At 39.1% G+C, this 24,036-nt stretch overlaps 2 protein-coding genes across 8 annotated transcripts in view; one reads left to right on the forward strand and one right to left on the reverse strand.

Moving 5' to 3' along the window:
- WASHC4 (WASH complex subunit 4) overlaps nt 1–5,780 on the forward strand; it is a 57,617-nt gene extending 51,837 nt beyond the window's left edge. For 3 of the 5 annotated variants that reach the window (XM_002687646.7, XM_059886978.1, XM_024992525.2), the window contains 3 exons: nt 592–788; nt 1,117–1,216; nt 3,160–5,780. In XM_002687646.7, coding sequence (XP_002687692.1) covers nt 592–788; nt 1,117–1,216; nt 3,160–3,227 — 365 coding nt within the window. In that variant the 3' untranslated portion in view covers nt 3,228–5,780. The remainder of the gene's footprint in view (nt 1–591; nt 789–1,116; nt 1,217–3,159) is intronic. The other 2 variants (XR_003034787.2, XM_005206753.5) reach the window with 2 other exon arrangements.
- A 3,166-nt stretch (nt 5,781–8,946) lies between these two features.
- APPL2 (adaptor protein, phosphotyrosine interacting with PH domain and leucine zipper 2) overlaps nt 8,947–24,036 on the reverse strand; it is a 51,885-nt gene continuing 36,795 nt past the window's right edge. The window contains exons 11-20 of one of the 3 annotated variants that reach the window (XM_010805164.4): nt 22,980–23,022; nt 22,819–22,875; nt 22,631–22,719; nt 18,599–18,757; nt 18,391–18,443; nt 16,639–16,813; nt 12,717–12,753; nt 12,186–12,326; nt 11,336–11,383; nt 8,947–10,087 (exon numbers count right to left, since the gene is read on the reverse strand). In XM_010805164.4, coding sequence (XP_010803466.1) covers nt 9,953–10,087; nt 11,336–11,383; nt 12,186–12,326; nt 12,717–12,753; nt 16,639–16,813; nt 18,391–18,443; nt 18,599–18,757; nt 22,631–22,719; nt 22,819–22,875; nt 22,980–23,022 — 937 coding nt within the window. In that variant the 3' untranslated portion in view covers nt 8,947–9,952. The remainder of the gene's footprint in view (nt 10,088–11,335; nt 11,384–12,185; nt 12,327–12,716; nt 12,754–16,638; nt 16,814–18,390; nt 18,444–18,598; nt 18,758–22,630; nt 22,720–22,818; nt 22,876–22,979; nt 23,023–24,036) is intronic. The other 2 variants (XM_010805165.3, NM_001046206.1) reach the window with 2 other exon arrangements.

Here is a 24,036-nt window from a genome sequence, read left to right on the forward strand (position 1 = left end):
TTTTCCCATGAATTTTGTGTTTACCTTACAATGAATTTTTTGAAATGTTTGCTTGAGAATAGGTCTGTGTGCTCTGCGTAGATTTGTTTTTCACAAGCTGTGTTTATTTACTGGTTACTTTTTAGCTGGGTCATCTGATTGGTAATACTTGTTTCCCATCATTTGTACTGTTCATGCTCCTTTGGTGTTGCTGATCACTTGGATTAATTATTTAGGCTTTGTTTTTGTTGTAGTTTTACAGTCTGACCATCTTTTATTTAGTTTCTCCCGTTTCCTTGTAGTTTCCTCACTTGTCTGTTTAGCAGTAGAACCACTCTTATAGCCCTATGTTATCTCCAGGTGATCTGCAGATCTTCATAGCCATATTATTTCTTTTTATCTTCTTGACTGGCTTTTTAAAAAAAGATTTCTTTATAGGATCACATCTTTTTAAGGAGGAATTAAGCCATGTTGCTAAACTTCTCATTTGTGCTGTAAAGTGTAATTGGAAAGAGGATTAATTTTAAAATGGTTAATTTTAAGAATTATTGGTAGAGTAGAATACAGTCTGTGTACACATTGTAATTTGATTTTGGTTTTGCTGATGACTAGGTGTGGCTTACATTCTGAAGCTTTTGGATCAGTACCAGGAATTTGACTCACTTCACTGGTTCCAGTCTGTTAGAGAGAAATACCTGAAGGAGATGAGAGCAGTTGCTAAGCAACAGAATGTACAGTCAACTAGTCAGGATGAAAAACTACTACAAACCATGAATCTCACTCAGAAACGACTGGATGTTTATCTACAGGTAGAGGAGAATAATAGTCAAATCTGGTTTGACTTTTTAATACCCATTACTTCTTGATCACTGAAAAAATGTCAATCATATTGAAACTCCCATTTTAATAGGTGAGATGAACAGTGGTCATAAAGAGTATATTTTTAAATGAATGATACTTGGAAGCCATTTGACCCATATCTTTAAAATGGATGGATTGCTTCGTTCAGTTTCTGTATTTATGATTTGCACTCACTAGAGCATTTTAGAAAAATGAAGAGATATTAAATATGGTAATTTTGATATTTTGTTAAAATACATATTTTCAACTTTTATTTCTGATATTTTTATTACTTAGGAATTTGAATTGCTGTATTTCTCACTGAGCAGTGCAAGAATTTTCTTCAGAGCTGACAAGACTGCGGCTGAAGAAAACCAAGAAAAGAAAGAGAAAGAAGGTTAGTGAGTGGCTTTTATTTGGAAAGACTAGTAAATCTTTCATCAATAATAGATTTGAATACCCCATTTTATTTAGTCAGACTTTTCTTTTTGAAAAAATATATAAACCTAGAAATGTCCTTTTTTTTAAAAGTAAAGCCTAAGTGGATCATTTATGAAACTGAAAAGAAGTTTAACATGCATTTCATTCTGGAATAACACTTTATTCAGTTCATCTTAATTTAAAATTGTACATACAAAGTTTGGGTTTTTTCTTTCACCCTTCAACTGTTAGCAGATGAGAAGGAACAGATTAGAGGAGACTAAATGCTGCTGAGTGCAGAACTGCTGATGACTAGATGTTGACTGAATGCCTGGGCCAGGTGACTCAGGAGGCATAACAGTCAAGACTGTTTCAGTATCAGAGTGAATAGCCTCCTGTGCTCCTCTATAGCCAGACCTTGGAGAATCAGAGCAGTACAGCCATAACTGATGGTCACTGGGGAGAGGATTCTGTCAGATACAATCTATGTGGATGTAAATTCTTCAGTATTTCATATTAAAGGGACCCTCATGATCATTTCTCAGATTTGAAATTTAGCACCAGTTGTTTTCTCTGAAAAATGGTTATTTCCTTTTTCTGTTATGGAAGTTACGCCACTTAGGCTTCCTCTTTGGACGCTCAGAACTACGTATAGCAGCTTCACGGGCTTCGTGTTTGCCCTGCTTTCTTTCTTCTTACTCGTATTTATATCACAGCGATCAAGAATAAAAGAACTTCATGAACTATGATATTTTTATTAATCTTATCAGTTAAATTTTTTAAATATTTCACACTGAAGAGATCATTCATTTCTGTAGACCACTTACATCCATTACCCTATTCCCTGTTGATAATGTTACATCAGTATTACTAGCATATGCAAGCATTTTTGGAATCTATACTAAGTAAGTATTGATAATTGTGTGCTTGAAAAATGATTTCAGGCTGTTGCTGGGAAGATACTCAGTATTTATTAAATGAAAAAATACATATTTACTACTTTTGGATTCATTTAAAAATAATATTTAGCAGAGTCATCTGGAAGGATCTGAGTCAGTATAATCTAAACCGTGAAGAGTTTAGATTAGTAACTGAACTGTGAGTTCAGTTTAGATTAGAATCTAAGAGTTTAGATTCAGTAGTTCAGTTACTGCATAGGCTGTGCTCAGGCCTGTCGTGATGCCAGAACCTTGTCTGCAGGTGGACTGGATGTTTATTTTGAAGGCCTAGAGCATTAAGACAAAATGAACATTGCAGTCTCAGAAGAGCTCCTTGCTTTGGACTGCTGTTCTTTAGGAACTCTCTGGGGTTTGGGGTTAATATATGTCACCCAGATAGCTGCCTGATGCCTGGGTGGTGGCTCTGCTGTAGGGCTGTTAGCTAAAGGTTGCTCAGAGTTGTCAGAGTTGCTAAATGTATTAGCTAAATAGTTTTGCTCTGTTAATGAAGTATATGCATATGACATTTTGCACAAAAAGCCAGAAATTCATTTTATTATGTTCATAATAAAAAAAATCACATTTAAAAATAAATTATAAACATAATTGGGAAGGGATTCATTCTGGACAATTTTATATGTGAATTTGCAGTCATGTTTTTACCAGTAACAGCACTACAATTTCCTCACCCACGTGGGGGAATGTGCAGTGTGAAACCAACCCCACTCCAGACACAGTTCTGATGTCTCAACAGTTCCACACCCCGATTACAAACTAGTCAGAACATCACATTTGCAGTATTTAGCCTAGAGTTCTAAAACATGAAGGCAGATAAACTGTATATAATTTGTGATATTAGAGAAGTATTTGGTAGATGCAACATTCTGTTCATTTGAAATTTAGCACTATTGTCCTTCTCGATTTTAGTTTGTTTTTTTTAAATGAACATAAATATGTCCATTATTTTTACTCATGCTTTCAGAAGAGACTAAAACAAGCAATGGAGACCTGTCCGACAGCACGGTGTCTGCAGATCCTGTTGTCAAATGATACTGATGGTTTGCGTTTCCCCTGTGAGATCATCAAAATTGTACGTGAAATGGATGTTATAAGCTAATAACAGAGTGTTTCCCGGGCCACATCTCTGGGAAACATTTAGATGCTGCATCTCTCTAAGGCAGTGCTCTAAAGTGAAGTCCATTCTCCGTCTAAAAGCTGTACTTTTCGAAGGTTGAAAATGAGATTTAAAGATTAGATTTTTTTCTTGGACTTTAGGCTTGGTGTGCCTGCTTGGGAACCGGTATTTGAAATGAAGTGTTAAAGGGTTAACCCACATTCCTAAACTGCCACCTCAGATCTCTTATAATCTACATGGATGTTTATAATTTGTATTTGCGTAGGTCTTTGATCCGTATTTGTCTCAGTCATTGGAAATTCAGTGCATATACTATGTACAGCCAGTAAATATATTTAAACAAAAGGAGTTGAGGCTGAAATTCATGAAGCATACATATCAATATTCTTATAAAAGGGATATATGAAGATGGTCTTGACACTAGAGGTGAGGCACTGGTGTATCCTTTATGTACAGTGTGAACTGGCTCGTTGTTAATGTCACGTGACTCACAAGAGCTGCTGCTGTCTGGTGAGGTATTTTATAACTCGTTTACATTGCTTTGAGAACTTATTTAACTTCCAACAACTGCTTTAAATTTAAGATTTACTTAATACTCAAGATGGAGGAAAATACAGATAAAGCCATAGAGTCCTGCTTGACGCTTTACTTTTGGCTGAAGGCATATATGATACCAGAGAAAACTGAATGAATTCTTACTTCTACATCCAAACTCAGGTTTCTTCTACATTAGGTTCAGTTGAAGTCTTGGTGATGGTTTGGGCAGATTTTTTTTCTTTAAACCAAGTATAATCTAAGAAATCAGATTTAGCACTGTGCAGGCTTTAAAAAAATTACCACTGTGAGAATGAAGTTCTAAATAACTAAATCATTTTACTGATTTAAAAAGTACAGAAAGATTTAGAGTAAATTTAGTTCTGGACAAGCTATTATTAGCTTTATTTTTGTAAAGATTATATCAGTTAATAGTAAAATGGTTAATCATGGCCTATAATATTTTAATATAATACAATGATACCTTTACAGTGAAAACAAAGTTTGAAACTTTACATGTAATACTAATGTTATTTTAGGAAATACTTGATTTTTCCATTGCACTTGCCTATAAAGCATTTCTTTGGGTAAATTTTGTGAGTAATTCTAACGTTGTTTGATTTCCAGCTTTTGGAATGGGTGTACAATGCCCTGTCTGTTCTCATTGGTCACAGTCAGGGTAACTTTCCCAGCTCAAGATAAACACTTTCACTGTTAAAATTCAGAAGAAACAGAATAGGTAGGAAATGTTTTTTATTGTGTCAACATGACTTATAGAATTATGTACAATGGATGGATTAAAGGCATTTAATATTTGTAATTCATACTAATTGTAGAAATGGCCCTGAAGCATGCTGCATAATTAATAATTTATATTTTGTCTTAAATGTTTATAGTAATGATCTTGCATTTGACTCTATCAAATTGGTCACCATTTCATAGCAACAGTATTACTTTTTTTTTCTTCTCTAACTTCCCTAAAATCGTTTCCTTTAATAGAAATTCTAATTAGAAGAGAATCAAAGGTTTCTGTCATTTTCCCCACATGTCAGTTATTTTATCCATACTAGATAGAGGTCACATGCTGACTCCATGGATACCTATGATTATGAAAAATGTGAGAGATCAAGTTTTACCTTTAGTTCAAAATAATGTGTCACTGCAGACTGGATAAGGTATAATAAATTTACTTATTTGACATCTCTGAAAAAGTACGCATATTTAAATGCTGTTGCAGTGCAGAGCAGCAGGGCTGAGTGTCTCACACCTAAGTTAATGCACAGTTTAGATGATGGTTTTCCTTGCCAGTGTATTAATGTTAACATTTTTATTTTTTTCAGACATACTGCAATTTAAAATTTGTGTGCGCATTTGTTGTGAATTCACAGAAAACTTAATGTTCAAATTCTCAGGAATTAAAGACTAACCATAACATTGTCAATTCTAATTAGATTTTATAAAAGATGGTAAGTTTGTTATCTCCCTTAAGTGGGGGCTTTCCTCTCCCCCAGTTCTAAGAGAATACAATATGTATAATAGAACATGAATAAATGCAATTTCCAAAATTTACTTCCTTTGGATGTTTGTTCAGAATTGAATGTCTTAAACCAGTAGTTCTTACTCTTTCTGGAGTTCCCTTTAATAGTATGTGGAAATGTCTTTAAACAAATGCTTGCAAGCATATAGGCAAGACATTTCAAGTATAAAATTGGTATTGGCTCCTCTGTGTAGTCCAGGTGGACTTTTTGTTCTCTTTGCTTTTTATATTTTTAATCTTTCTGTTGCTTGCTGTTTTCAAATAAAAGAACCCAAATGAGTGTATAATTTTAAATCTTACTCCTGGGAGGGGATCATTAATCTGTGGTGCTGTAGTGCCATTTGCAATCATGACTTGGACTGGACCAGCGTAATAAAGGAGAGCGTTCTAAACACTATGCTGGAGAAGATGTTGTGCTTTTCTCTTCTGAGGTGGTAAATTTGTAAGGTTGTGGGAAAGGTGAGACAATACCATCACATACATTGTCCTCTTACTTTTTTATGCTGGACTGGCCAAATATAAATGGTGGACTTTAGCCAGTTTTAATAATTTTAGTTCTTTATCCAGCTTAAGTTGCAGAAGTTTCAGACTGATGGTATTCCTTTTCTTACGAGATTTAATGCCACATTTTTGTTTGTTTGTTTGTTTTTAGATGTTAGGACAATTAAAAGTTTAGATTGTCACAGATTTCAGTTTTAAAAAAGGAGTCCAGAATAAGTGGGTCTATTAAGTGAAGTCATAGAACTGTGCAGTGAACTCAGATGGTGATGACAAATGAGAGTTGTTTATATAGGAATTTCTTATAGGAAAGGTTGATTTGGGCAAGTGTATAGATATTTTCCTCTATTGTAATAGTTTGGTTCTTCTTTATCACCTAGTTTACCTAATAGCACTGGTTCCCATGAGTGGAGAACATACTTGGGGAAAACAGGTGAAATTTCTCTCTCAGTCCGTGTAGATCTGATGTCATAATTCTGCAGTCACCTTGTAATGTAAGATCTTTGTGTATTGAAACATTCTCTGGTAATGCAGTCATTATCATTAATGTGGGGGGCCAAAAAGTTAACACTTCTATACCCAGACTCTCCTGTTTATATAAAGGTGGTAGTGTTACAGTAAACATTGCAGAATGTGTACAAAAGGTAATCAGGCATTAAAGGTGCACTTTTAAGTTGATGTAATTACTGAATATCAGAATCATCAGAGATGAATGCATTGAAACATTTGGAGGTTGCTTTGTCTCTGGTTTTCTGTGTGCTAATATGCAGCAGAAGCATAGATACTGGAACCAGGAGGGATGTGAATCCTGAGTTGCTGCTTACAAGTTTACTAACCTTTTTGTGCGTCATTTCCTGAGGCCTAAAATGGTGTAATAATATCATTCATAGATTGAGGATTTAGTTAATATGTATGAAGCCACTTTATTAGGAAACAGTAACTGCTATAAATACTAGCTATTACTATGGTGGTTCCTATTGGCAGAAATTTACTTGGCATGTAATTATTAGCTGTTGAAAAGTTTGAAGATAAACAGTCTGTATTTGACTCTGTAGCTCAGTGGAGTGTTGACAGCGTGAGGCAGGTCTTGCCCCTCCCTGAAGGTGGTCTGACACGGGGCCAAACAACGAAAGGCAGTGCTGGGAGATCAGTTTGGTGAGGCCAGCTGCCTAAGAAAAGGTCTCATTTTCCTGCCTCCCACCTTTCATTTACATTGGCACTTGTGAATTTTTTAGAGGGCTTTCCTATGCATTAATGCACATTTCAGTTGAGAGAAAGGGAGTCACCCACTGTTTCTGAATTTTAAATTTTTTTTAAAAATCGGATACATGCAAAAGCATATTAGTATGTATGTACTATTTAGTGATCGAAAAGAGAATGCCTGTGTAGCCACCAGGTGGGTTATGAGCTTGGATGCTCCCATTACTCCTGCTCTGCTCCCTTTTCTGCTGCAGAGGGAACCACAGTGCACTGTGTTTTTCTTGAGGGTTACAACTGTCATTATTTTAAACAATAATATGGTGATGTTTGTGTTATTTTTTAAAGTTAATATAAATGTATTCTGTGTGCTTAGGCTTTAATTCAGTATCACTTTTGAAATTCATCCACGTTGATGTATATAGATCTAGTTCATTTAGCTTTATTTCCCTCATACTGGATTACATGAACACCTAGATACTTGGTCTGTTGATAAGATCTGCGTTATTTCCAAATTCGGGATACTGTGAATAGCGCTGCTCTAATCGTCCTTGTACTTGTCCCTGGGAACGTGTGTGGAATTTCCCCGGGTGTGTGTCACAAGTGACCCTCCTTGGCGGTAGGGCCCGGTGGACCTGCAGGTTCACTGGAAGAGAATGCCAGGCTGTTGTCCCATCCCAGAAGCAGGTGAGGTGACTCCCATTCCCTGCCAGGAGCTGGATTTCTGCAGTCTGGTCAATATCATATCTGTGGTTTTAATTTGAATTTCCTTGATTTTTATATGATTGAACGTATTTCTGTTTGAGCTTTTTTTCCTATGAAATGTTTCCATGACTTTTTTTTTTTTCATTTTTTTTCTTACTAATTTTAGGAATATTTTATATATTCTGGATACTAATCTTTGCTCATGTGTGTTTGCTGAATTTGTTGTTCAGTCACTAGGTCGTGTGACTATGCGACCTCATGGACTGCAGCACAGCAGGCTCCTCTGTCCTCCACTATCTCCTGGGAAGATGCTCAGTTAATTTTGTATTTCATTTTGTATTTTATTCTATGTTTTCTGTGCCTCGGTCTGTTTTTGTTTTGTACATAGATTTATATTATTCTCCAGGTTCCACATACAAGTGATACATGGCTCTTTGACTTCCCTGAGTATAGTGCTGTCTAGGTCCCTCCATGTTACTACCAGTGGCAATATTTCATTCTTTTTTACGGCCGAGTAGCAAGCCTGTGTGTTTGCCACATCTTTTTAAGCCAGTTGTCTGTTGTGTAAATAGTGCTGCATGTATCTTTTAAATTAGTTTTCATCTTTACTGGATACATACCCAGGACTGATACATACCCAGGCTGGATCATATGGTAGCTCTCTTTCATCTTTTAAGGAACTTCCATACTTTCCATAGGCTACACATTATTAAAATTTTTTAATTAAAAACATCCATTTTTATTGAGTTTTATTATGTAGATATATTATTTTACACCCTGAACAGTTCTAAGCAAGAATTCAGGGGGTGTGGCTCTTGAAGCTTGTCAGAACTTGCTGAGCTATGAGCGACTATGGTTATGCTAGGATTTTATGGTGTATAATTTCATACTGTTTTGACCAGCTCACTGTGTTTCTGATGGCACCTCTTAATTTTGAGTTACAAAAGTTGTTTTATTAATCCATTTAAAAAGCAGCACCTTTTAAAAATTTGGCCTTGAGATCACGTTATTCCACTCACCTTGCATAATACATAACCCTCTGCTGCGATTTCATTATGTCCTGGGGTTTGGTTTTTGTTTTTTGTTTTTAATTAGCTGTTCAAGCTACAGAAACAGCTTTAGTTTTCTTTCATGGATGTTGTAGAAAATAATCACAAAAAGAAAAAGAAACAATGATAGTTTTTATTTGCTAGCGTTTATTGCTAGGTTAATTTATTACAAAGACAGTGGTATTTCTGTTGAACTTGGTTATAATTAAATACATTGTATCAATTAAAGATCATTACGCTTATTTCCTAATGGGCTAGGATGTCTAGAACTTATGTGTCAGGGTGAAAATAGGAACTTTTCTACCAAGCCCCATGGCCAGCTGTGCTTCAAGTGAGTTTAAAAATTCATTGGTTCCCTTCTTCAAGGAGGGTCTGGCTCAGAAGAAATAGAAATTGGTGGAGCTGTACACTGTCCATGGTGCTCCACCCCTAAAAACAGTATCTAAAGGCCCATACACTTCCAAATGCTGGTTCGTTAAGGTTCCACTGTAAAGTCAGACATCTTTTGTGGTACTTATCTGCTCGTCTTTTTATCGTGTGATGTTTGAACAGTTACCAAAACTAGACCTGCATTTCTGCTAGTGCTCGCGTCCCGGACTTCAAAGCACAGGGCTCATCACCTGACTGCACAAATGAATTCTGTTAGGTCAAATGATGAGACAGACTTGATTATAAACAGACCAGTTTCCGAATGACAGGCACTTACAGTTTCATTAAAATACAAAAATAGATTATATTAATAGGAAATATTTAGTGTCTATCAAATTATAAATCTAGACGTTTACCATTTTTTTTAAAGGATACTGAAAAAGAGATGACATTGAAATAAAGTGAACAATGCATTTTTTTCATAGCTTTCATTCTGAGCACTGAACAATGCAATCTAAGAGAAGGACTTACCACAAAGCACCTAAAATAACATTTGTAGATGGGTATGTTGTCAACCATTTCTTACTGTTTCCCTCCCAAGTCTCAGTATCAAGGCATCAAGAGTACATTCCACAAGCGATTGTCAGCATTCTGAAACCAGGTGGTGTGCCTGTATGTATCAGAGAGGTTGAAAACCCTTAAGGAGGTAGCTCTCCTTCCTGGGTGCTCTTCACCCAGAGGCGCAAGGAAGTTATGCTTCAGATTCTGCGCCTCTATTTTCACTTGGACTTCCATCATTGTCATCTGGTTGATCGTTTAATAGTACATATTTTCCATCATTGGTTAGTGGTACGGACAGCATTAATTGAGCCAGTGCTTCTGGATCCTGAAGTTACGGGAGTTTAAGAAGGAGAAAAGAAAACACTTAAAATGCACTTAAAACCCCTTTGGTTTGGTTGTCATTATATTCTGTAATCTAGCCTCATTTCTTCTGACTCTTGTCTTAGGTATACCTTCTAACATCTCTTAAAAAAAAAAAAAACAAACAAACCTCAATTATATTCTCCCAAAAACTAGGCTAAGGTTGTACCTGTCAGCCAAAATACCATTTACATAGCAAACTTCAGAATCATCTTTGTGGAAAGAGTCCAGAGAGGAATTTCTTTCACAGCCCTGACCGCTGTCTTTAAACTCCTTTTTTTCCTTTTACTCTATACCAAGAATTGCCAACTATGGCCGTTTGGCTCACCACTTGTTTTTATAGTTTTATTGGAATATAGCCATGCCAATTCATTTACATACTATGGCTGCTTTTATGTTAAAACAGCAGAGTTGAGTCGTTTGGCAGCAGAGATGGTGAGCCTGGAAAGGTTTATCTTCCGGCCCTTTATAGAAAGTTTGGCAACTCTGATCCATACCATAAGATACAAACTTGCCGCGAGTCTTATTTTTTCATTATGTTGGTCCTAGTCCTTGACCTGCCTGCCCCTCCCTGATGGATTAGAACTGCACAAGTGTGATACCCACTAGCTACACGTTACTATTTACATTAGTTAAAACTAAAAATTTCAAATCCAGTTCCTTTAGTCACACTAGCCACATTCAATCTGCATATTAAACAGCCCATCTCCGTTACTGCAGAAAGTTCTGGGCAGTGCTGAACTAGAAACCCCTGGGGGCAGGAACTGTGTCTCTGGCTCAATGCTATAACCGCAAGGATTTTTCTTACACAGAATTTGCTCTCAAAAATTAGTTGGGTACTACTGATAGGTCTGAGAGTCTTCACTTCCAGACAGTTTCCAGATAACATCTCAGTCAGTGTTGCTGGGCCTGTGACCACACTGGGGAGTGAGGCCTTAGAGCACACAGCAGATACTGGTTAGTGAGTGTCCTTTAATCTGAAACAGAGGAAACCTAGCCAACCACCAAGGCTGTAGCCGTGGTATTTGTTAGCAACGCCACGTGTTTCCAGTGACAGGAACTAGCTGATCACAAATGCCTGGCACACAGAAGGCTTAAAAGGAAGTCCCAGACGTGGCCACCCTGCCTAGTGAGCATCGCTTTTCTTTTTGAGAGAAAGGTAAGTATACAGATACCTTTTGAGTTGTTCAGCCAGCACTAAAATGAACCTTACCTTCTGAACCTCAATGATTTCTTTTCCCAAATTAATAGCATAACATATCTGCAAAAAAAGAAAAGCAGTGTTTGGCAAAGGCAGAAAAGGATAAGAACTTTAGAAGAAAATGTGACTCTGAAAGTATAGTGAGGTCACAGTCTGATCACATCACCACGGAGGCAGAGGATCTGGCTGCAGGAAGTTCGTCAGATGGGGCTTCGGAACACTAGCGTCCACCTTTACTGGTCTCTTGTTGCCACTTTATGTTAAGTGCAAACTGACCTTATTAAACAGTCTAAAATTCTTACCAGGTACTTTTTTCCTTTCTCTCAACCATATTTAGCCACTGCATGTTCATACACACAGTGCTTAACAGATACTTCCTGAAAGAAGGTTGAATCATTTTGATTAATTCCAAGTAGCAAAGGCAGCCACAGAGTTTCATACTAAAGAACGGTTTAGATGTACTTTCCTCACATCTGCTTCCTTGGTTTCCTCCCTGAGAAAAGATTTTCTCCATTGTAACTTTTAAAAATAGAAATTTAAGGTGAACTGCTTTTTAACATTTCCTTATCTCTCCTAAGCAATTATATTTCACCATTAAAGTTCTTCACTCTTTTTGCTTGATAGGTACTTTCCATATGGAAGTTTTACTCCAGTTTTCAGTGGGGCCTTCGTAGGAGGTATTCTTAAACTCCTCAGTGGGGACCTGAAGAGTAGTTAACTAAATGTTGAAGAGGTTTGTGCAAAATAACCCTTTAAATATCTCTGGACTGAAATATTTGGCATCTTCAGTCTAATGCTCTCCCAACTGAGCTGCTATCTCGGCCACCTTTGTGGCATCTTAAGATGAAGAAAATAACAAGACCTTTTCGCCTTCTGAGTTGCTTTCAAAAACATATGTGCTCAGAGACTCTCCGCCTGTGGATTCAGGCAAGCGGACCACAAAGCCAACCAGTCTCTTGTTTTCTTGATGAGCAGCAAACTGGGTGACACTGGTGAGTTCAAACTAGAAAAAAACAGGAATAGACTATTACTATGCAACAAATGAATTAGGGTCCCTGGCGGCTCAGAGGTTTAAGCATCTGCCCGCAGTGCGGAAGACCTGGGTTTGATCCCTGGGTCGAGAACATCCCCTGGAGAAGGAAATGGCAACCCACTCCAGTATTCTTGCCTGGAGAATCCCATGGACGGAGGAGCCTGGTGGGCTACAGTCCATGGGGTCGCAAAGAGTCAGACACGACTAAGTGACTTCACTTTCACTTTCCATAAAAACAGTGCACACTACTGGTGACGTTTGATTGGCAAGTAAGTTTTTTAAGTGCACAGTGTGTTTCCAGTGACCACAAAGGTGAGTTAGAGAGTAATCACTACAGTCAGCATGCAGCAGGGTACTTACATTGGCCCTTGTTACTTGAGTCTGGGGATCTATCAACCTGAAATTTTAAGAGATTCATTATATCACAAATGTTGGATAAAATTATATTCTTAGATGAGTTTGTAGAACTTCAGCAGGAAACCACACAAAACTTTAAATATGAAAACATATTTTCATATGTTTTTGTCTGGTTGAGGGCAAGGTGAGAGCACCATGGGACCATCCAAAGGGAGTGAGTGCCCTGGTTTCTGCCTTGACCGAACCTGTGCAGTTAAACCTCAGGACATCTTTAATGGAAGATGATGGCAAATAGTGGATTTCACAGCATTTTAGTGCTTATCCAAAGAGGCAGCATTACAATTCTCCAGAAAAATTAACATGGATGGATAATACTCTGCAGCCGCCGCCTCAGAAATTCCTATCAGCCTGTTTCTCTTAAAGTACCAGAACCATATACTTCTCAGTTTTAACAAGTTTTCTCAAAAACATGGGGTAGAGGTGAGAACAGTTAAGGGATTTAACAGAACTGTTCCCTAACAGAACTATTCCCAGATTTAACCAAACTGTCAGTTTGGGTGTAGGAGGAGTAACTTTAGGAAGGTATTCTAGATACTCTCTTAAAAGGATTTTAAGCATCATCCATGTCTGAGAAAACTACCTTATAGAATTTACTGTTATTTTATAGATACAAATTTCTACTTTCTAAAACATAGTATTGTGTATGTAAGTTATTACTGATGTGCTGTTTCATAAGTGAAAGTGAAATATCTATTTGCTTTGTTAAAAGATGGTTATAATTCTATTTATATGGAATGTCCAGAATAGGAAAATCTGTTAAAACAGATTAGTGGCTAGGACTGAGCAGGTTGCAGGGGAAAGGGAGTGACTGCTAATGGGTGTGAGTTTTTTGGGGGGGGGATGATGAAAATGTTCTAAAACTGGGTGACAGTTGTACAAGTATGTACATACTAAAAAACACTGCAAATAGGTAAATTATACAGTATGTAAAATTATATTTCAACAAAGCTGTCTCCTACCCCATGGTAACAGTTTGAAAAATATACACTTATATTTGTTAAAGCACAATATTTATCATCAGAGGGCTCAAGACTAAATTCCTGAATACTAACTTTTATCTTATGCAAGTTACCCTGACTTCTCTCATCTGCTTCGTAAAACTGGGATAAGAACCTCCGTAAACTTCAAAGAGGTGGTTAACAAAATGTGCATGGAATTTTAAGCTACAAAGCTAAATAATAATTTATGTCTTCATTAGTCAGTATGAATTTAATGATTTTTAAAATATACATCATAAGCAATTTCCCTTAAGTTGGGATAACCAAAGTATTTTGTAAAAGTTTTCTATAAATGGAAATTTAAAACTTATAGTTTACTGTGTATAACAGGTAACCTGTATTTGCTTTTAAAGATCTGATTTTCTGTGTGACTTCTAAAAACTTATGAATTCTCATATAAGGATGTGTGTGTATGTAGTGGTAAAATACACCTAACATCAAATTCACCATTCTTGATATTTAACACATCACAGGATTGAACAAGCATCACCATTATCGAGTTCTACAACAGCTTCATCACCTCAGAGGGAAATTCTGCATCCGTTAGAGCAGTCACTTCCCGTTCTCCTTTCTTCTCAGTTTTTGGCAGTTCTCACTAATCTTTGTAGATTTGCCTATTCTGGGTATTTCATATAAATGATCATACAATATTGTGGCTTTTTTGTGTCTTTCAATTAGTATAATCTTTACAAGGTTCATCTGTTGTAGTAACTTTATTTTTTAAAATTTATTTTTAATTGGAGGATAATTGCTTACACTATTGTATTAATTTCTGCCATACATCAGCATGAATCAGCCATAGGTATACATACGTCCCCTCCCTCTTGAACCCCCATTTCTTTTTAAGGCTGAGTAGTATCCCACTGTACATATATACCACATTTTGTTTATATATTCATCTTTTGATGGACATTGAATTATTTCTCTACCTTTTGGCTATTGTGTAGAGTACTCTCATATGAACACTTGTTTTAAATTCTTTTGGCTATCAACCCAGGAATGGAATTCTATGTTTAAGTTCCAAAGGAACTGCCAAATTACTTCCCACAGTGGCTGACCCATCTTACATGCCCACCAGCAATGGGTTCCAGTTGCTTCACATACTTGCTTACACCTATTTTCTATTTTTTTAAAATCTATAGTCGTCCTAGTGGGTTATGAAGTGGTTCTGGATATGATTTACATGTTAGTTACTAATGACATGAGCATATTTTCATGTGCTTTTGGCCAGTTACCTATCTTTGGAGGAATAGATAGTCCTTTGTCCGTTTTTAAACTGAGTTTTTCCTTTGTTCATTTGTGAGAGTTCTGTGTATTAGATAAAGGATTTGAAAATGTTTTCTCCCATTCTGTGTTGTCTTTGCACTTTTTTTGGGATCGTGTTCTTTGATGCACTATGTTTTTTCCCAGTGCTTTTACATAAATTTCATCTTTTTGGTGGTGATTATAAGAACAATGAGCCAATACCTATGAAAGGTCCAGGGCATACTTGGAGAAAAGCTTTAAATAAATGTAAGTTTTTATTCATAAGAACCTCATTCTCCAAGCAGGGCACTCAAACCCAGTGCTCTGGGACAACCCAGAGGGGTGGTGGGGGAGGATGGGGAGGAGGGTTCAGGATGGGGGACACATGTACACTCGTGGCTGTACGGCAAAAACCACCCCAATATTGTAAAGTAATTAGCCTCCAATTAAAATGAATGAGTTGTAAAAAAAAAACAACCCTCATTCTTAGTAGGTTTGTAACACATGAAAAGGACTGATTTTAATAAATGGAAGAAACTATATTCTGATTTTTGCCGAAGTACTGGTTAACTTTTTTTGAAACTTAACATTTATTTATTGAGCCCTTTCTATGTGCCAGTGATGGCTGTAAATGTTTTACATGAATTAACTCATTCCTCATGACAACACTATGTGGAGTGGATAAGGTTGTTTTCATTTTATAACTGAAGAACCCGAGGCACAAAGCTTAAGTAACTTGCTCAAGTTCAAACAACTAATAAATGCCAGAGTCAGGAATAAGACTCTAAAGCAGTGCTGCTGTCCCATAGAAATTTAATGTAAGCTTCTTATGTGTAATTCAAAAGTTTCTAGCAGCTGCATCAAGAAAAAAGTGAAAGCAAGTGAAATTAATATAATAGATTAAAAATACTACCAGCTAGACATGTTACTAACATAACAATTACTTTGCTTTCTCCCTGAGGTGGGTATGATAGTATGAGAGCTTAAATATTGGCATGTGTTGTACACTTCTCAGTTCAGATGAGTTAGGTTTCAGACGTTCCATGTAGCTGCAGTATGGACAGTGCAGGTCTTAATAAAACCTGTGCCAACCACAGCTTGACCACTGTTTGCCATCATTCATATAGCTCTCGTTACTTGAAACCCCAAATCATGTAGTTGATATGGCTTGGCTGCTTTATTTTCAGCCCAAGAAATATTAACCAGATTTTCCTTGTGGTGGTCTAGTTATCTCAGACAGGCTCATGGTCTGTTTTCACAGTTTTTAAATTTTTATTACACAGTACTCTGAGGTGAAAGAGAAAAAACAACCCCTTTCATTTGCAAGCTCTGAGAGACAGTAGCACTCAAATGACAGCATCTTTATGCACAGTGGGGTAGGATTCACTCACCTCTAAAAATACCAGTTTCTAAAGAAATCAGCTTTTGTCTTTAAGGGCACTTCTTTTAGCCAGTGTATCTTAAGAAATTGAAACGTGTTATAAAAAGCAAAGCAGAAACACGAATAGTGTCGTCACTTAATCCAATCAAACAAGTATTCTACTGTGAACATTCTAGACGATTAGAAGTGACTTAACAGGGAATTAGAAGCTGTAAGAAAGTCCAAAAATGAAACAACGTACCTCAGAGTCTGACTGGTGACCATCAGATGGGATTCTGTCATCCGGAAGATGTTATGAATAGCCCGAGCAGCCAATACTTGTCTCATTGCTTCGTAAATCACTTCCGTAGTGTTGTCTGTTTTGACTGCCATTGATCCCAAAAACCGAACTATAAACATCTGCTGCAAAAGAGAATCTGCAAGAGAGCATTTTCTGCTCAGGATCATGTTCACTTCCTGCCTGCCGACCCACGTGCTGGTCTGAGGACAGGCCAACATCAGGTTTTTCTTGCTTTCTGAAGGGCTTTCTAAAGCCAAAACTTCTCATTACTCTGATTATGTAAACCACAAACCACCAAAGCTCTGAATCTTCTATTGTCTATTATTTTGTCTGTTTGGAACTATTCATTAGACTAGAAAAGCACCTTTTTCTTCATCTATAAAATGAAACCAGATGAATGTCCTTCTAGCACTAAAACTCTACGTGACCACTAGTATATCATCTTACCTTTTCTCTGAAAATGAGCTTTTCCAGATAATAGAACATTCATTTATTACTTTGGCCTGCTGATAAAATCCTCTTATAGAAGAAAATGTATTTGAAGAAAGTAAGACCTGATGTTGGATCTCACTCAATTTATGCACATCATTGATTACTGAAAGGCAGTGATGACATTCCATAAACTCTGGGAGGTCTCAAACTGTTAACTTATTTGATGCTAATGAGCTTACAGTATTTGCTTCTTGATAATGACACATAACCTGACAAACACTAACAGCAATCACAGCTGGAAAATCATGAAGAAGGTTTGAAAGATCTTTTTTTTTCCTATAAGAACAATAGTTCTCCTTTCCACCATTTGAAAGTAAAAAGCCTACATTTTCTTCACTTGTCTTCCCTATTAGTATCCTAGCCCCTAAAAAATATCTGAATGGTGAAAAAACAAATTAGGAAAATATAACTGACATGTTATATAAACGGTTACTCCCATAGGAAGATAGTTTTTACAAGTTTGACGTTTTCTGTATAGACCAGTAACAAATAACGTGGACTGTGAAAAGTCAGCTAGAGAGTCAGATCTGAGGCACAGCCTATTTAATAACATAATTTTTCATTTTTTTGCCTAAAGCTATGAGGAATGCCTCTTCACAAGTCCTACTTTTAAATAAGTGGCATTTCATTCTAATGACATTCTGTGGCTTCAGTCAGGAAGCTGTGTTAAAAAGGCCTTGCCAGCACTTCTAAACTGTCCCGGCTGGGAGCTGCAGCTCTGTGAGGCAGCAGGTTAGCTCTATCGGGTATGTTCTTATGCACCTTACAAGAATGTAAATCAGACAACAATCTGAATTATAATGAATTAAATAACTTTTATCCCCCCCCCATATTTCATGTCACCTTCAAATTTAAGAATGAGTTATTTTTGAAATAGCATATTTATGACTCATCTGGATTTTATCCTCTTGGAGTCTGTTTTGCAGTAATGTGATAGCAGATTTAGATTCAGCAACGTTGCTCTGCAGGAGCTACAAAAAGGTTATGGATGTGGCTAAATGGTACAATGCTTGCAGAAAATCTTGCACCCCTCAGTTTTTACGCTAGACCTGTTCTATCGGCATTGTGTCCTAATGAGTTTTCACACACAACATCTGTGGGTCATAATTTCAATTCATAGTTCAAGTCAAAGCTTTTTGGAACATGACTTCACATCTTACTTCAAGGGCCCTGATTATTCTCTGCTGGGCAAAGAAAAAGCACACAAAACAAGCCACTTACCTTCTGCTTCTGGAAATGTCGCATCCTCAGTTTCACCAAAGGGGTTGGTACGCCTAGGGGGACAGCCAGAGTCAAAACAATCCCAAGGGCTTCAGTTCAAAGAACGCTTAACACCTGAACTCTACGCCAGAAGGGGACGGTCTCTGGGGGTGGGGGGCGGGAGGGGAACGACATTCTCCCAGAAACAACCCCCCTTATTAGCCCATACCTGCCGCCTCTGTTCTGATCAAGGAATTCTGTAGCAGGAAGTACAATGTCAAACTGAATAGGTGTTCCAGGTGCAATCAGTTGTTCAGCTTCGGGTATAGTGACTGTTGCTTTCGGAACTATCTTGTCATTTTCCATCTCTGAACTTTTCACGTTCTGGCTGGGGTACAAAGTTGAAAAAAAAAATTTTTTTTAATGCCTTTTGACCTTAAGTTTTTACAATCAAATGAATATATGTCGAATGCCTATGTGACTTTTACAGGTAGATAAGGGAGAAGATGTAACTTACTCTACCAATAAATCTTTTAAGATGTCGTTCACGTCCATAGTTAAAATTCCTCAGATATTCCCATTACCTACAGCTGGTTCTGTGCATGACATTCCACATGATGCTAGACTGCTTCTTCTATTACCTATTAATTTCCTGTATCTTTCTCTCTTTAACGGAGGTTTCTGAGGGCAGGAGCTGTAGCTAAATCATATTTATCACTTGGTACACAGTAGGCACTCACAAATGTTTGCTGAATGAACACTACATTTTGGCCTAGCAGTCAACCACCTGGCTCTCCTCCTCCTGAGGGCCTCCCTCTCCCCGCCCTCTGCGCCCTCCGCTGTGCTCCTCCTGCCAACTCTGCCTCAGTTCCACTGCTCACCCACCCTCTCCTGCACTGCAAACAGCAGCTCAGATCACCCTCCAGCCACCAGGCCTTGCAAGCCAGCCTGACCCTCTCCCTCCTCTGCAGTCCTGCGTTTCTTCTCAGGAAGTCAGGACAGCCTTGGACCTCCGTGTGCCTCCGGGGCTGAGCACTGGACCCACACTTGCGGTTTGGGGATTGTGGCCAGAACAGTACAGCACTGTCTGAACAGTGATTGACCCTGTCTGTTCTCTTCCCAGTGTCAGCATGCTGTAATTTAACCTTTCATATGTTTATAATCTTTTCTCCCCAGCTAGAGTGTAAATGCCTGTGAGGGGTAAAGAATGTAAAAGTATTTTGATTTCTTACATTATTTGAACCAAAAGAAGACTCTCAGTATCTTTCCATTCATTTGATAGTTTGTGTATCAGTATGTTGTAAGGAACTACTTTATAGTATCATCTGACAAATGAGCACAATGAATGGAAAGTGGACAGAGAAACAATAGACAGAATAGTAGATGATCAGTACAAGGAGAGACACTTAACCTCCACTGTTAACAGAAAAGGACCACGGCCTCTAGAGAAGCTGATGACCCTGACTGGACTCGGTCATCTGGTGGGTGAGCTAGATTGGGAACTGAGTCTTTCCCGCAGTGTCACACTGCCTTAGTAACCAGAATGACAGAACCACACCTGCTGTTCAACGCAGTCTTTAAGAGGGGAGTGTGATACAAGTGACTCACTGGAGGAAGGTGTGAGTCTGACTTCCTTCACAATCTGTCCCTGTCTCCCTTCTTCCCAAGCTCATCTCCTCTCTGGCCTCCCTTGGCGGACCATCACCTAGTTACACTGATATCCTTTCAGTTCCCAAAAGACACCAAGCTCTTCTCTGCCATTCAGCCTCCACAGCTGATGTCGGGAATGCAGTATGTCTGGCTCTCTGCAAGAGAGGCTACTTCTCATCTCTTCTCAGTTTAAATACTATCTCCCCAGACAGCCCCTAAATTGGTCTCCTCTTTATTCTTTATGACAGCATTCTTATCTTTACCATAACAGTGCTGTCCTGTATTTCAACTAATTTACCTTTTGCCTGTCTTTCCCTACAAGTCTGTAAGTTTCATGCTCTAGCTCATTGCCTTGCCACATACTGGACATTTAACAAGCGTGTGTTGAACAACAGGATAAATGAATGAATATTAGATATAAGTAACTGCAGAATGAGTGAAGGCCACACATGAGATTTTCTTGGAAGTGAACAGCAATTTGTCTCCAAGAACACAGTTTCTCTGCTTCATTCCCTCACTCTCATCAAAACCTTTATCCTTAATGAGTTGACCCTAAGAGAGTACCCCACCCCTCCACTGCTCAGAGACCACCTGGCAGCTGTGTGTCACCCTTCCAATCTCTGGTCAGATTTCAGCCAGTTGGCTACAGTCATTTTTTTCTAGGGATTCTTCTATGGGGTCCTTTCTAAGAATGTGGTTTACATATTCTAGAACAGAAGAGAAAAATCAATTACTAAATCTGAGCTGCAAACTGTTTTTTCAGAAAGCCAATCACACCTAATTACTAACACTAACTGAATTTTGGCACTCCAGAAAGAGCGTTTTAAGAGTGGGAAGAGGTGGTCTCGGAGGTGGTCTAATTCATTTCATGTCAGAGTTGGGACAAAGACCTGCAGTGTTGATGACTCAGGGACATCTATCTGTGTTCAGAGCAGAGCTGTTGGTAAGACCACATCTCCTAACTCCAGCCTAGTGCATGTTCTCCACTCTGTCCCCCTCAGACTCGCATGGCTTTACAAAGAGAGGAGAGACACTGACCCAATCCGAGGCTCAGAGAGGAGCCCCACTGGCTGGACCTGTATTTCCGTTTCCATTCATAAAGTGCTTTCCTTAAAGCTGCACTTGATAAGCATGCTGCTGCTGCTGCTAAGTCACTTCAGTCGTGTCCAACTCTGTGCAACCCCATAGATGGCAGCCCACCAGGCTCCCCCGTCCCTGGGATTCTCCAGGCAAGAACACTGGAGTGGGCTGCCATTTCCTTCTCCAATGCAGGAAAGTGAAAAGTGAAAGTGAAGTTGCTCAGTTGTGTCCGACCCTCAGAGACCCCATGGACTGCAGCCTTCCAGGCTCCTCCATCCATGGGATTTTCCAGGCAAGAGTACTGGAGTGGGGTGCCATCTGATAAGCATGCTACTTGTGTGTAAACTGGTATCCTTAAATTAGGGCACTGGAGTGTTCTCAAGACTTGTTGCTTCTTCCTCATTTTTGTTTCCTTGGCTCAAGTTCTCCTCACAGGACATCCCATGGGGCCTTCTGCCCTTCTCTTCTCCCACCCCACCCACTCTCTCCTAGGGTCACCAAGCAGTCTTCCCACGCCGTTCCGACTGCCTCCCCACTTCTCAAAGCCTGCAGTCCTCCGCTGCCATTCTTTCACAGTTGGACTCAACCTGTCTTGTTTTATCTTGTGTTCTTCCTCCTCATGTCCCCGTGTTGGCTGTGTGAACACTGGCTCCACACTGCACAGCACTGAGACCCTGGGAAGTTACTTAATCACTCTGAGCTTTCTGACAACTTTCTTCTGGAATCACTGGACAGTTCTGTAAAACACGTAACGGGGTTCTTCCTACCGTGCTATTGGGGTGCCTGATACACTCATGATTTAACTCACCCTTTGATACCATGCTTTAATCAGCTTAACAGATAAATCAGCCTTCTATTATTTAACCAATGGAAAATCCCATTTAGATAAAGAGTGGCATTCCTAGAATAAACCCTAACGCAGCATTCAAAGTAAAAGGATAGCTGTCCATGTGAAAATGCTCACTATAAATGACAACAGCAAGTAAAGGAAGGGAAGACGACCAATGTATTGAAACAGACAATAATAATTAATGGAAGAGTGTGGCGTTAAAGCAACAATTATGAAAAATAAAAATATGAAAAATACGTATGTGAAACAAATGCACATATGAAAATACCACTGTATGTGCTGATAAGGCCTGCAGCTGTAACATGGACACACAAAAGGTGATTTTTTAAAATTATTTTTAAAATTTTTGTTTTGGTTCCGTAACTGTTGATACTGATACAAATGTGGGGAGAACTCCTGACTAGCAGACACTCAATGCACATCCTATTTGCTCAGGCTGAAGCTGCATGGACCCCAGGAATGATGCTGATGTTGAAAGCTGACAGCTTTGAATCCTGGCTTGGCCCCCCGTCTGTGGTGTGACCCTGAGCAAAGTGTTTACCCTTTCCTGGTCAGAGTTACTGTTTCTGTAGTATAGGGCTGAACTGGCAGATCTGGAAGGATGAAATTTCTAGTACATGTGAAATTCCTAATACAAAGTTTGGCTCCACAAAAGCTACTTTTCTTTTGTCCTTTAGTTACCTGGGGCATGGACTTTCTTGTTTTTTTGCAAAGCTTGTAATTGGAGTCACTGCTTGGAGAGCCGTCTGATTCAACTTGATGGCGACTGCCTAAAAATCCACAGGAAACACACTCAGGTCCAGGAGGTGGACGCTTATCTTTCACACTAAGAAAAGTGCTGAGATGCAGGTGGGGTGGCTGTGAATTACCTCTGGGTTGTCAGTCAGGTAGATCTGTCTGGAGATGTTGTTTATTGCACATATCCACTGCAGAGGACATAAACAAAACAAAACAAAACCAAAAAAAAAACCTGCTGAATCCCAAAGTCATCCACCATACTACAACAGAATGAAACAAACGAAATCTTTACCTCTTCATTTTCCTTTCTGCTTTCTGCCTGGAGGATTATTCCCCTGAAATAAAGTACATCTGAGTAAGTGCTGCCCAGATCTCTGTGACTGGGACATACTTCCCTCCCCTGGGCCTCAGGTTTTCCATCTCTACAGTGAGCAAGCTGGACTCAGACCTGCTAGCCCAAGGTCATGATTCTGCAGCATGGACCATCTTGTGGCCCTGCGTAGATGATCCAAGGTGGCCAAAACTGTGGCCTACCACTCCTCCAGCCACACCCAAAGAAGAACCTGCAGCCATTCCACGCCTTCCTAAGAACTGAATCTCTGCATGCCACGGACTGGGAGTAAGACACACACAATACTGCCCTACTTTCATAGAGGCATTGCTCCTGAAGGGACTCCACACCTGCCAGTTCCTGTGTTACTCATCCCATCTCTGGGAGCTGGGGAACATGGATCATATCCCTATTTCTTATCTCAGGGAAGTGAAGCCCAGAGGAATTTCATAACTGCCTGGGACTGTGACTAGAATCCAATATCTCCATTCCCAAGTCATTTCCCAACACCCAGGGAGGAAGGATGATGTCTAAATATGCTCTGCCATTCTGGGAGAAGAGATGGTCTACACCATACAACTCTGCTCCTTCCCCTGAGAATCTCAGCTCAGAAGCCCAGTGGAGAAAGGAAATGTAAGCAGAGCAGCTCTGAGCACAGGGCCACCCCTCCCCACAAGCAGGTGAAGCCCAGAACACTTCACGGGGCTCTGGACTCGGAAACAATTTCAGACCACTGCTCCAAGTGAGAGGGGATCCCGCTCAGACAGGGTCTACTGTGATGATATGAGGCTGTCACTGTGTAAGTGTGTGGTCACTTCTGGGCCCAAGGTGCACAGCAGTACGTGGGGACAGCGTGTTAATGAAACGACGCTGCTGCAGCCGAACGTCCTGCTCACATCAGCTGTGTCAGCTGGAGGAGTGGACTCCTCAGGCAGGCACCCACTTTCCCCTTTAGCTGCACAGCCAACCCCCATGATGCGGACACAAAGGCTTGTCTAGTAACAGGAAGAGCCTGGCA

This window comes from Bos taurus, chromosome 5 (assembly GCF_002263795.3).
Source record: "Bos taurus isolate L1 Dominette 01449 registration number 42190680 breed Hereford chromosome 5, ARS-UCD2.0, whole genome shotgun sequence".
NCBI classification, from domain to species: Eukaryota; Metazoa; Chordata; class Mammalia; order Artiodactyla; family Bovidae; genus Bos; species Bos taurus.